The sequence below is a fragment of the Monodon monoceros genome, unplaced genomic scaffold (assembly GCF_005190385.1).
Source record: "Monodon monoceros isolate NGI ecotype Baffin Bay Population unplaced genomic scaffold, NGI_Narwhal_1 Super_Scaffold_22, whole genome shotgun sequence".
Classification (NCBI taxonomy): Eukaryota; Metazoa; Chordata; class Mammalia; order Artiodactyla; family Monodontidae; genus Monodon; species Monodon monoceros.
In genome coordinates, this window is record NW_021703779.1 from 42,180,880 (window position 1) to 42,195,162 (window position 14,283).

The 14,283-nt window shown below is 37.6% G+C and overlaps 1 protein-coding gene across 3 annotated transcripts in view; it reads right to left on the reverse strand.

Moving 5' to 3' along the window:
• Positions 1-484: 484 nt before the first annotated feature.
• The window catches only part of LOC114906343 (zinc finger protein 182), a 32,557-nt gene continuing 18,758 nt past the window's right edge, over positions 485-14,283 (reverse strand). The window contains exons 4-6 of one of the 3 annotated variants that reach the window (XM_029241099.1): positions 7,847-7,973; positions 7,440-7,535; positions 485-3,407 (exon numbers count right to left, since the gene is read on the reverse strand). In XM_029241099.1, coding sequence (XP_029096932.1) covers positions 1,777-3,407; positions 7,440-7,535; positions 7,847-7,973 — 1,854 coding nt within the window. In that variant the 3' untranslated portion in view covers positions 485-1,776. The remainder of the gene's footprint in view (positions 3,408-7,439; positions 7,536-7,846; positions 7,974-14,283) is intronic. The other 2 variants (XM_029241101.1, XM_029241100.1) reach the window with 2 other exon arrangements.

Consider the following 14,283-nt stretch of genomic DNA (forward strand, 5'->3'; position numbering starts at 1 on the left):
TCATGGCTTTCAATCTGTCTCTCACCTTGGAAAATGTTGTCACCAGCAGAGGTGTGATTTGGGGGGCAAGTTATTCAACCTCTCTGTGGATTTATGCTTTATATCTCTTGTAAAAAGAATACATACACATGCATGAATGAAGTAATTTAAATCATTTTAAGATATAGAAAGGCATTGGCAGGCTTTAGTACAGGATATTTTCACAGATGTCACTGTGCATACTAAATAAGAAATGTGTTCCAGTCTCAATTATTGTAGATTTACATAATGCAGTCCCAGCTGACCTTAGAATCACTTTATTTGGCAACCTCAAGAAAGCAATGCTTGTGTGCCTTTGGAACTGGCTGGATATCTGTTTCGTCTGACTGATAATTCAATTTACTCACTCTAAAAAAATTAAACTCCACATTGAGCATATCTATACTAAATGTTATGAAATCCTGCATCTAGAATCTGACTTCATTAGAATAGTAATAGAAAATATGCTTTTTAAAAAGTTTTATTTTTTGAAAAGGTAGTACATCCACATAGTACAATTTTCAAAAGTTCTGAAAGGATATACAGTTGTCTCCCTCCCATTCCTTCCCTCCAGCCACCCACTTCCCCTTCCCTTTCCCAGAGGTAATCAGGGTTCCCAGCTTCTCGTATATCTTTCCAGAGATAGTTTATGCATATACGCTCAATTATGTATTCACCATTCGTTCTCCTTTTTACTTACAAATGGTAGCATATTATCCTCAGTATCCTGCACCTTGCTTTTCTAATAATGTATATTGGAGGTCATCCCACATCACTACACAAATGTTGTCCAAGTTCTCTTTATCCATTTTTTTTTTTTTTTTGTCTACCTAAAAGGTTGCTGTGCGAACATTCCATGATTTCAGGAGCCATGTGGAAAGCTTCCAATCTTTTGTTTTCACAAACAGTGCATCACTGAATACCTCTGTGTGTTCATCATTTTGTACATGCATGAGTATATACATTCCTAGAAGTGGAATTGCTGGCTCAAAAGCCATGTACATTTATGGTTTTGATTGCCTTGGAATCATTCCTCATTGAATAAGAGTTTTTCCTGGACTTGTTGTTTGCTGGAAGTTCATGTAAGGGAAGAAATGGGGCCACATTCTAGGCAGATCAGAGATTTTCTAACTGGAATTACTTTTGCATTTGGTAGGTTTTTCAGACTTGACTTTCCAGAGTCAGTAAATAGGGGCAGCTGTTGGGTTCTTCACAAGAACACTCCCTTCTCTTTCCCCAGCCCCTGCCAACTGCTCCTCTCATGAGTATAGACTACTTTCTGCAAATATGGCTTGTCTGAGCAATTCCTTGTTGAGGCCCCTGCCTGTCTCTCCTGAGACTCCAAATGGGTCTAGGAAACGTCCCACCTGCCCATGCTCTCTGTTACCATTGTTATGTATCTATTTGGTCTTGCACTCAGCCTAAAACTTGGCTAACAGTCCTTACCAGTGCTATCTCACATCTGCAGCCTTGACCACTCCTCTCTAGCCTTTGAAATCTCCTTGCACTGGTGCTTGATTTCCTCTGCCTCTGGCAGCCCTCTCATCAGGGTTTCAGCGATCTCCTAATTTTGTCGGATACAGAGATTACACGTCCACTTCTTTTTCTCCTAGTAGTTTTGGGCGAAGACTGAGATGGAAAGAAAAAAAGGCTGACTTTACTCCCCATATTTAAACCAGAAGTCAGAACATACTTTTAAAATGTTTACTTAAACTGACAAAACTTTCCTTCAGTGAAGATAACTGCATTGTTGACTCTCTAATGTGCAATGAGCTTAGACTTCCGGGTATGGCCTTTCCCATGGGCTTTCTTTCCTGTATGTGTTCTCTGATGTACAATAAGATTTGACTTTTGAGTAAAGGCTTTCCCACATTCTGTACACTTATAGGGTTTCTCTCCAGTATGAGTTCTCTGATGTACAGTGAATGTTGATTTTTCTCTGAAAGCTTTGCCACACTCAGTGCACGCATAGGGTTTCTCTCCTGTGTGTGTTCGCTGATGTATTATGAGCTGTGACTTCTGGCTGAAAGCTTTCCAACATACAGGACATTCATAGGGCTTCTCTCCTGTATGAATTCTCTGATGTATAATGAGCTTCGACTTTTCTCTGAAGGCTTTGCCACATTCATTACATTTATAGGGTTTTTCTTCTGTATGCGTTCTTTGATGTATAATGAGATATGACTTCTGGGAAAATGCTTTTTCACATTCATTGCATTCATAGGGCTTCTCTCCTGTATGACCTCTCTGGTGTAGCATGAGATAGGATTTCTGAGAGAATGCTTTCTCACATTCATTACATTCAAAGGGTTTCTCTCCTGAATGAGTTCTTTGATGTACACCAAGGTTTGACTTTTGGGTGAAGGTTTTCCCACACACATCACATTCATAGGGTTTCTCTCCTGTATGAGTTCGCTGATGCACAATGAGGGTTGACTTCTCGTTGAAAGACTTCCCACATTCCGTACATTTATGAGGTTTCTCTCCCGTATGAGTTCTTTGATGTATAATGAGAGTTGACTTATCACTGAAAGTTTTCTTACACTCATTACATTCATGGGGTTTCTTTCCTGTATGAGTACTATGATGTATAATTAGATCAAGCTTCTGTATGAAAGATTCCCCACATTTGGTGCATTCATAAGTTTTTTCTCCTGTGTGGGTTTTCTGATGGACAATGAGGTTTGACTTCTGAGTGAAGGCTTTTCCACATTCATTACATTCATAAGGTTTCTCTCCTGTATGAGTCCTGTAATGTATAATGACAGTTGACTTTTCTCTGAAGGCTTTTCCACATTCTGGACACTCAAAGGGTCTCTCTCCTGTATGAGTTCTCAGGTGTATAATGAGCTGAGATTTTTGGCTAAAGGCTTTTCCACATTCTGTACATCCAAAGGGTTTCTCTCCTGTATGAGTCCTCCAATGCACAATGAGGTGTGACTTCTTGCTGAAGGTTTTCCTACATGCAGTACATTCAAAGGGTTTCTCTCCATTTTTAATTCTCTGATGTAGACTAAGACCTTTCTTTTGCCTGAGGGTCTTCCCACACTCTTTATATCCATAGGGTTTTACTCCAGGAGTTGTTTTCTCATACTCAGTATGGAAGAATAACTTTGCACATTCATTATCATGCTTCTTTCCTGCAGAGCTTCTACTAAATAAGTCTAAATTATCTACCATATTATATCCAAATGACTCAAATTTATGGGGCCTTTGTATTGAAGCAACAAGGTTTGTATTCAGATGAAGTATGTTTCCGAATTCATTATAGTCAAGGCCACTCTTGGTGGTAATTGTTTTCCTGTCAGGGAATCCAACTTGCATCAGATATTTATCTTGGTCATCCTGATGCTGTCTCTCAAACTGTTCATCAACCTGGCAGGCTTCTTCTAGAAAGGAGTACAATAAACCGTCTTTATACTTTGACATTATGGAATGGACCTTCTTTAGAAATGCCCTGCCATATGAAAGCTGATACTGATATCTCATTTTATGAGTTCCTGGAGAATCACAGCCATCAAATCCTGTTCTTTTACTAAACTCCCACCTGCTAGCCTTTTTGTTACCAAAAACAATCTTACCCTAACATCTCAGTCTTTCTTACCTCTACTTTTACATCACTCTGGAGATATTATCACCCTTTATTTATCATATGAACTCTTAACTGTTCCTGACTTACATTATTTCCACCTAGACAGAAATACAACACTGTGACTTGTGGACTCAAATCTTACAACAATCCTGAAACCCACATTCTCAGTAAATGAGAGAAATATCTAGAATAATTAGCCTTACAAAAACAAAGAAACCTAAATATCCTTGCCCAATTTGGATTCACCTTTGTATTCATCCAAGTTTGCATTCACAGTTCTTCAACACCACCTTCTGCTTCTGTCTACACTAATTCCACTAAAAACTCCATCTATTATTAACTCCAAACGCTTCCTCGTGTTCCGTCACTCACATAGCCCCGTCCTCCATATTTTGCTATATTCAGAATCTAGATAACTTTCAAGAAGCAGTTCAGTCTTTTCAAAAAAGCTTAATCTGACCTTCCTCAATAACTTTAACTTTCATTAACTTCTAAAGTAGTCAGTTATCTGTACCACTCATTTAGACAGTTAAAATTGCAAGGCCTTGCCTTTAATATACCATACTTCATCAATTATAAGATGCATATTATTCCACATTTTAAAACCTCTGAATCCAGATTCACCTTACAATCAATGACATGTCATAAATTGCTGGAAAATTTTATTTCTCAGTGGTGTGTCTTAAAACCAATGGTATCCTGGACAGTACTTTTTGCACATACACTGAATTTTTATTTTTTGTAGTTTAATTTTCTTCTCACCTTTTCCTAAAATTTTATATGAAAAATTTCAAACATACAGAAAAGTTGTAAGAAGAGTACAATAACTACTCATATTACCACTTAGATTTAATAACAACATTTGAGAGTAATACTGAATTTTAAAAGGGATCATGCAGCTGTGGCTTCTCTTCCTATGACTTCCTTTCTTTCCACAGTAAAGCACTAGTTCTTAACTGAGAGTGAATATCATAATCATAAGAAAAGCTTTTACAAAATACATTCGATGGGACCCAAGCTCCACCAAGGATCTACTGAATCTGGACCTCCTTAGGTGGTTAAGAAGCAACATAGCACATGTGGCTAGGGTCATAAGTTCTCTAGGCCAGGATCAAATCCTGGATCAGACTTTTACATGTTCTGTGACCTTAGGCATATTAGCTAATCTATTTGCATCTTACTTTCACACCTGGAAAACAGGAATTATAACAGTGCCCACCGAAATGTAATGTTTATGTACAGCACTTCAAATGTTTACTAGAATAACAACTACCACTATTACAATACAGCTACTACTATTATGATTGAGTCATTACATTACTATAAAAAGAAGTAAGGACTATCTCAGTATATTTAACATGTTCTTGAATTAACTGAAAAAAGAAGGTGTATAAAAATAAGCACAGTAGGCTAACATTTTTCTAAGGAGGAAACAAATATATAAGTATATATTTAAAATAATATAGGCTCATACTATAAAAAACAATGGAAGGATAAATCTTTAAATTTTAACAAATGGTTACCTATGGGGGAAGGAAGAGAGAGAGGAGGATGGAGAGGGAAAGAGGCTGGACTTCTTTGAATATACCTTGTTTTCTAGGTTTGATTTTATTTTCTAGGTTTGATTTTGGAACCAAGTTAATATTTTGCAAATATTTTATATACTCATAAAGCAAAATTGAAAATAAAAGGATTCCCTAATAGTAATAAATATCCCCTCATCTGTATTTCCTAACAACCATGCTAAAAAGTCTTGATTCTCAATGGCACCAACATGGTTACCTCAATTGATTCAACCCACTATACACATTCAGCAATCTCAGAATAATATTAACAATATTACCATCAGATGTAAGATTAATAAATTAAAAACCTTTAAGTCCAGAATTTGATTTGGAAATATACATTTGAATACATGTCTTTCTCTTAAAAATCTTTGTTTACGTAGTTCCTAGCTATGTCAATGAAAAGGCCTAGAAACAATTCCCTAACATCCAAATTGTGGTCACAAAACATTATTTACCACTAAAAAGAACCAAGGCTCCTTGGAGAAATGGCTGATTCCAGGACAGAGAAAGGAACTGTATAATATGAGCCTGGAACATCTCGTAACAACAGAAAGCAAGGAAGCTACCAAAGCCTAGGGACCCAACTTGAAGGGGTTTCCACTGGCCAGAGATAGAGCAGTTTGATTTATAATAAGGATAAGGCAATGGATCAAAACATAAAAGTGTTTAAATCCATAAGTCCATAAATGATACTCCAAAAAGACATACTAGGCTTTGAATGATGCTACAAAAACAACTCATTTTGAAAACTGATAAAGAAATGGAAAAATACATGTAACTCATATATAACCAAATACAGTTGACCCTTGAACAATGCAGGGGTTAGGGGCACTGACCTTCTGCACAGTTGAAAATCCAATTGTAACTTATAGTTGGCCCTCCATATAGGTAGTTTCTCCTCCTAGTCTGCGGTCCCACATCCGTGGATTTAACCAACCGCAGATCATCTAGCACTGTACCATTACCATTGAAAAACGCATATAAGTGGACTTGCACAGTTCAAACCTGTGTTGTTCAAGGGTCAACTGTAATAGATGGAGGGCAATCCCTCTTTATTGAAGTATTCCAGCTAATCAACAAAAGGAAAGTTCTTTACAGAAAAATGCCAACTTACAAATGTAGAAGGAATGATAGAAAATGCACCATTTTTCTAACCATCTTAGTAGTAATTGATTCAGGCAAGAATCATCAGTGAACGTTAAAACCACCGGGTAAAAATTTTGGAGGAACAGGATATTCACACAGTTTGGCAGTTCCACAAAATGTTAACACAAACAGCTATCACATGGTCTAACAACTCCACTCCTATGTATGTTCTCAAAAGAAATGAAAATGTACATTTCAAAACTTCTACATGAATGTTCATAGCAGCATTATCTATAATACCCAAAAAGTGGAAATAACCTAAATGTCCATCAACAGATGAATGGATAAACAAAATGTGGAATATCCATACAATGAAATATCATTCCACCATAAAAAGTGATGACACATGCTACAATATGGACAAACCTTGAAAACATGCCAAATGAAAGAAACCAGACATAAAATTCCACATTTTGTATGGTTCCATTTATAAGAAATGTCCAGAATAGGCAAAACTATAGAGATAGAAAGTAGATTAGTGCTTGCCGGGGGATGGGGGTTGGGGAATGGAGAGTGACTGATAAAGGATAGGAGTTTCTTTGGAGGGTGATGATAATGTTCTAGAATTAGATAGTGGTGATGGTTAGACAGTATATTCTGTGAATATAATAAACATCCTGAGTTTTTGAGTTTCACTTCAAAAGAGTGAATTTTATTGTATGTTAATTATATCTTAATAAAGCTGTTGTTAAAGAGAGAATCAAGATGCTTTAGGAGAACAAATCTCATAGGAATGTCTAAACTGGATGGAATCAGGTAACCCAATCTGGAATTAGAGCATTAGTGCCTAGGCCTGTGACTCATTTGGGCCTGGCTTCAGATGAGCAGTGGGAGGTAAGAACGATAGAAGTGGCAGGGCGTGGGGCCAGGGGACTGTCATTTACAAGACAACTTTATACAGGGCAATGGAGCTGTGCAGAAACTTATTGGTGAGCACCAACCTAAGGAGAGTGGTCTGGTGGGTGTAGGATAGGGGAGGGGGTGTCTTAGGTGTTCATGTCCCTGTCCTCCAACAACCATTCCTGAGATATTCCTGAAAGTCCTTTCACAGGTCCTCACCCCTGACTGACAAGCTGGGACCTCCTGTCCCCATAGCCTGAGTCAATCCCACTTACCTGGAAAGCTCCAAATTGGGATTTTTCCTTCTGGCAGGCATGGCTCTTCTACCTCCAATTTAAGGATGAGATCTGGTTTGGTAACCTGCTGCCCTGCTAATGAGAAATGACAGCAATACCTCCTTGGTCTTCAGAGCCTCTGAGAAAAAGGAAGGTGGAGTTTGGGGCAGTACAAGCGATATATCACTTGACACAATGGTTGTCAAGCCAATTCACCTGAGTTTTGAGTTCACAAACACCTTGTCAGGAAAGCAAAGGGGGAAAAGGAACTCTGATCCATGGAATTTAATGACAAACTCTTCAATCAGTTCAGAGGCCTTGGAAGTTTCCAAACTTGAGAAAGGAAAGGCGTTCTATCGGACAGAATAATCATAAACAGCAAAATTACCTGAGGAAGCCATTCTTACCCACAGAGACCAGGTTGCTGTAGGTCTCCAGCATCACATCTCTGTACAGGTTCCTCTGTGGAGGGTTCAGGTATTGCCACTCCTCCTGGGTGAAATCCACAGCCACATCCTCAAATGTCATGAGTCCCTATAATTGCACATTCTTTTATTCTAATATGCTTACCACTGGGTGATAAGGATGGAATGAATGTAGGGGAACTTCTGACTGGGTTCCCAGTTCATGATGATAATTTAATACAGGATGCCTATCAAGTTAGTGACCTACTGTGCGGGAAAAAAAAAATCACAAGTCATGGTAGAGAAACTATTACATTAAATAACAGAATATTTACGACAATGTGGCATTAGCACAAGGATAGATGGATAGACATATAGTCCAGTAGAACTAAAAAGATAATCCAAATATGTACGGACACCTGAGTTATGATAAAGTTGAAACTGCAAAACAGTGGTGACAGGATGATATTTTCAAGTAAATGTGGATGGGTTACCAGATATCTATATGGGGACAAAAATGACATTTAACCCCCTAACTCTCACTATATACAAAAATCTGCTACAGGTAATTTGTAAATCTAATGTGAAAGGTAACACGATGAAGTGTCTGGAAAATAATATAGGAAAATGTTTTCATAAGCTTGGTGTAGGTAAAACATTCAAAAACAAGACATGAAAAGCACTACTCATAAAGGAAAAGACATACATGTTACAAGATTAAAAATACAGCAGTAAAGGCAACCTATAGATGGGGAGATTATCGGCAGCTTTCATAAGTGATAAAGCGTTCTGATCTGGAACATATAAAATAACCCCTACAAATCAAAAGACACATACAAACAATGCAGAAAAATAGACAAGAGATGTGAATAGATACTTCACTAAAAAGAAAAAATAAACATATGGACATATGTTCTATGAACATAAGAAAATATACCCAACCCTGTTAGCACTCAGGTAAATGAAAATTTAAGCCACATTGAGACACCACTTGGCACCCACCAGAAACATTATAATTATATAACTAAAATGCCATAAGATGTGGCTTCCCTGGTGGTGCAGTGGTTGAGAGTCCGCCTGCCGATGCAGGGGACATGGGTTCGTGCCCTGGTCCGGGAAGATGCCACATGCCGCGGAGCGGCTGGGCCCGTGAGCCATGGCCGCTGAGCCTGCGCGTCTGGAGCCTGTGCTCCGCAACGGGAGAGGCCACAACAGTGAGAGGCCCGCGCACCGCAAAAATAAATAAATAAATAGATAGATAGATAAATAAAATGCCATAAGATTGTGTTGAAATGGGAACTCGCACACGCTGTTAGTAGGAATGTTAAAAACTGGTATAACTGCTTGGGAAAACAGTTTGGCATTATTTACTAAAGTTAATGATTTGCAAACACTATGACCCAGAAATTCTACTCTTAGGTGCACACTTTAGAGAAAATCATGCACATGTGCTCTAGAAAACAAGTACAAGGATGTTCACAGAAGCACTATTTCTAATACTAAGTTGTAGGAAAAATCCAAATGTCCCTCAAAAATACAGTAGGTAAATTGTGGCACAATCTTTCAAAGGAATACTATGTGGTAATGAAAAGGAATGAACTACAGCTGCATATCCAACATAGATGAATGTCACAATTGTACTAATGAGCAAAAGAATCCAGCCACAAAAGAGCACATACTGCATAATTCTATTTATATACAGTAAGAGAACAGGCAAGCCTAATCCATGATGTCAGAAGTTAGGAGAGTGATTACCTTTGAGGCTGATATTGATTGAAAGAGGGCATGAAGGGGGATTTAGGTCGTGATTTATGTTATAATCTTCACCTTGACCTGGGGGTGGCTCCACAGTGTGTCCACTTTGTGATAATTCATCAAGCTGTACACTTATAAACTGTACTTCATGTATGTTATAATTAAAGGTACTTTATATCTTTATACTTAAAATTATTTTTGACAAATGCAAAGGCACTTTGATGGAAAATGGGAGTTCCCATTTCAACAAATGGTGTTGGAACAATTGGATATCCAGATGCCAAAAAATAAAAATAAAAAAAGAACTTCAATCCATACCTCCAACATATATAAAAATTAACTCAAAATGGATCACAGACCTACATGTAAAATCTAAACCTATAAAATTTTTAGAAGAAAATATAAGAGAAAATCTTTTTAACCTTAGGTTTACCAAGTATTTCTTTGATGTGACACCAAAATTCAAAAGACACTGTTAAAAGAATAAAAAGCCATGGAACAGGAGAAAATATTTACAAATCATATACCCGACAAAGAAGCTGTATTGAGAATACATAAGAACTAGAACTCTCAAAACTGAAAAAAAAAAAAAAAGCAAAAGAGACATACTTTACCAAAGATATATAAATGGGAAATAAGCACATACAAAGATGCTCAACATCATTAGCCATGAGGAAACTACAAATCAAAACCACAATGAGCTACCACTACATACGTATCAGAATGGGAAAAGAAACTGACAATGCCAAGTGCTGGTGATGTGGAACAACTGGAAGTCTCATTTATCATAGATAGGGATGCAAATGGAACAGCCACTTTGGAACAGTTTTCTGGTTTCTTATGAAGTTAAGCATATACTCCCATAGGACCTGCAATCCCACTCACAGGTATATTTACCCAAGTGGAAAGAAAACTTATGTAAACCCAAAAACCTGTACATGAACATTTATATAGCAGGTATATTTGTAATCACCAAAATATGGAAACAACCCAAATGTTTTTCAACCAGTGAGTGAAAAACAAACTGTAATCTATACAATGTAATACTACTCAACAAGAAAACTGAAAGAACTAATGATACATGCAACAACATGGGTGAACCTCAAATGTATTACCCTAAGTGAAAGAAGCCAGACTCAACAAGCTACACACTGTATTATTCCATTTATGTAACATGGGAAAGGCAAAACTATAGACACCAAAAATATATCAGTGATTACAAGGGGCCAGGGTGCGGCCAGGGGTTGACTACAAAGGGGAAATACAGTTGACCCTTGACAACACAGATTGACAATCTGACAACAGAGATTTGAACTACATGGGTCCACTTATATGCAGATTTCTTTCAGTAAATATATTGGAAAAATTTTTGGAGACTTGCAACAATTTGAAAAAACTCACAGATGAATTGCATAGCCTAGAAATATTGAAAATATTAAGAAAAATTTAGGAATGTCATGAAAGCATAAAATATACGTAGATACTATTCTGTCCTTACATAGGCATATGGTGATATTTATATAAAATTAATAATGTGTTAGTTTTCCTACTATTTTATAACTTTGCTTTCAAAGAATTTTATTACCGTACAGTATGCCCTTCTCTCTCATAATTGGAGAAACTTCTTATCAGCCTATCATCACAGGTAAGTGGGTTTTTAAAAAATATAACAATGTTTCCAATACTGTATTATGAATATGACTATAATACTGTATGCCATAAAATTATATAACCATTCATTAGTGTATAGGCTAAGCTACCATGAAGCAATCATATCGACTACACTATGCTACCATAAAGCAATCATATTGCTGCTTCTTCGTTATCAATGTATAAATCGTTATAACTGTAAATAAATATGAATTTCTTTTTCATATTATCTTTTCATTGTTGATATCGTGTTAATAATCTGTATAACATCTACAGTATTTTGTATCATATAAGACAATATTAATGTAGGTACTGACAGACGTGATTCATCTTGTAAACAGACGACACAAACTTAAGTATCGACAAATACAGTGCAGTACTGAACATGTATTTTCTCTTCCTTATGATTTTCTTAATGACATTTCCTTATCTCTAGCTTACTTTATTGTAAGAATACAGTATTTAATACATATAACATACAAAATATGTGTTAATAGACTGTTTATGTTATTGGTAAAGCTTTTGGTCAACACTAGGCTATTAGCAGTTAAATTTTGACGGAGTCCAAAGTTATACGTAAATTTTCAACTGTGCAGGGAGCTGGAACCACTAACCCCCGAGTTGTCCAAGGGTCAACTGTATTGGGAGGCGATAGAACTGTTCTACATCTTCATTGTGGCAGTGTCAAAACTTGCAGAGTTTGCCAAAAGATGCAGAACTGTACACTGAGGGCCTATTTTACTGTATACAGATTATACCTTAATTTTTTATTAAAAAAATTAAGGATCGTCCAGGTCATTTAGAATAACTTCACCTGTTAAAGGTGAAGTAGTTAAATCCAAATCTCTTCACATATCCTCCAAACAACTATACAGATCAATATGAAGAACAAATAAAACTACACATAACCTATACCTTCAGTATAATTTATAATAGAAAATAGAGAGTACTATACACATTTCTAATTACCTATAATTGAAAAGCAAATACCAAATTCCAGCTCAGCTGGCTTTCAAATTACTGCCACAAACCTTTCTGGAGTATGAGAAGGGTATGAAGAAAACAGTCAAGAGAACAGAGAGGGGAGCAGAGAACCTAAGAATGAGCTGAAATCAAAGCTTAGAAAGAGAAAATCTACCATAAGTATAAAAACACTGAAAAGTGGGCTAGATCAATCACAGCACCAGCTATAAGAACGGTATATGGGACCCAAGGTGGCAGTCACAAAAAAGCATCACCTCCAAGGGAGCAGATGATAAAAAGGAATGAGGAAGAACCATGTGGAGATTGGGTTGTAAAGGGGAAAAGCTAGAGGGGGAAACTGAAGGTCATGTGAGACAAAAAATGACCTAAACAAACTAAAACAAGTCAGAGCACACACAAGGGGCCCCTCCACAGTGCCAAAAGAAAGTCTCCATTAAGGGAACTGCAGTTTGCCTCACTGGCAAAAGAGGGGGCTCTTGAGCCAAGAATCGTGCAAGTCACCACAACCTCCAACAGTCCTTAAAAAGATGAAAACAGTGTGGATCCATTCAAAGCTTCTTTGAGAACAACAGAAAATGAGAAAATATTTCAGGTGATAAGAAATTCACCCCACAATGGCATTAGCGAAATGACAGAGTGGGCAGCTCCCAGCCCTTAGCTTCTCTCCCACTACCACCCCAAAAATGAAAATTAAAAAACAAGCAAAAAAGTGTCAGAACCAACTTTGTCAAAACTCTGGAAAACAAAGGTTTGCAGTAACCACATGGAATCAAGAAAAAGGCAACTTAAAAGACATCAGGAGGGCTTCCCTGGTGGCGCAGTGGTTGAGAGTCCGCCTGCCGATGCAGGGGACGCAGGTTCGTGCCCCAGTCCGGGAGGATCCCACATGCCGCAGAGCAGCTGGGCCTGTGAGCCATGGCCGCTGAGCCTGTGCTCCGCAACGGGAGAGGCCACAGCAGTGAGAGGCCCGCGTACCGCCAAAAAAAAAAAAAAAAAAAAAAGACATCAGGAAGACTTCATGGCATCTTTACTTGCCCCTCTCCTAAGAGACAGCAGTCTTGAAGCAGCAGCAGCCAATGTTCCCCATGTGGGACCCCCAACCCCTAATTCTAAAGGAAGCAGAGCAGACATTATTCACAAATTAGTGTGTGTCTGTTCTAACCTGTCTGGGGCTACCAGAAAGACTGATGCAAGGTGCTCCTCTCTGTTTCACCTAACTCTGAACTCAGGCCAGAAAGCAGTAGGCATTACTCTTAAAGGCTGCAAGGCAAACTAACAACCCAGAGATGCCTGGGGCAAAAGATTACAGTCCAGACAGACAACAGACTGCCTAAGGCCTGAGAGGAAATACTGGGGGGGATTCTTTGGGAAATTAGGACATTCAAAAGCACCCATGTACAGGGGAATGTAGAAAGCCACACATATGCCCAGGATAAGACTCATGCTCACAAGAGACCTTAGAAGACTCTAACTGCTCTAATTCTTCCTGAGCATAGAAAAATGAAAAGCTTCCAAATTTGTACAAGAACTGAGTATAAATTTGACACATAAACTCATTTAAGGTTGTACAAAATAGGAAAATGCAGACTAATCTCACTTATGAACAACAGTGCAAAAAATCCTAAATAAAATACAGTTAACCCTTGAACAACATGGGGTTAATCTACGTATAACTTATAGTCAGCCCTCCATATCAGTGGTTTTCCACATCTGTGGATTCACCAAACATGGACTGTGTAGTACTGAAGTATTTACTATTGAAAAACATCCACATATAAGTGGACTCAAACAGTTCAAACCCATGTTGTCCAAGGGTCAACTGTATAAGCAAAAGGAATAGATCCACATGACCAATTAAAATTTATTCCAGGCATACAATGATAGTTCAATATTAGAAGATTCATTAACATAAATCACCATTAAACAGACCTAAAGAGAAAACTTACATGATTAATATAATTAATATAAGAAATGCTGATACAAAAATATTGAAACAGAATTCAATACCCAATCCCACTTAAAAAAAAAAACAGTAAAGATTAGAATAAATG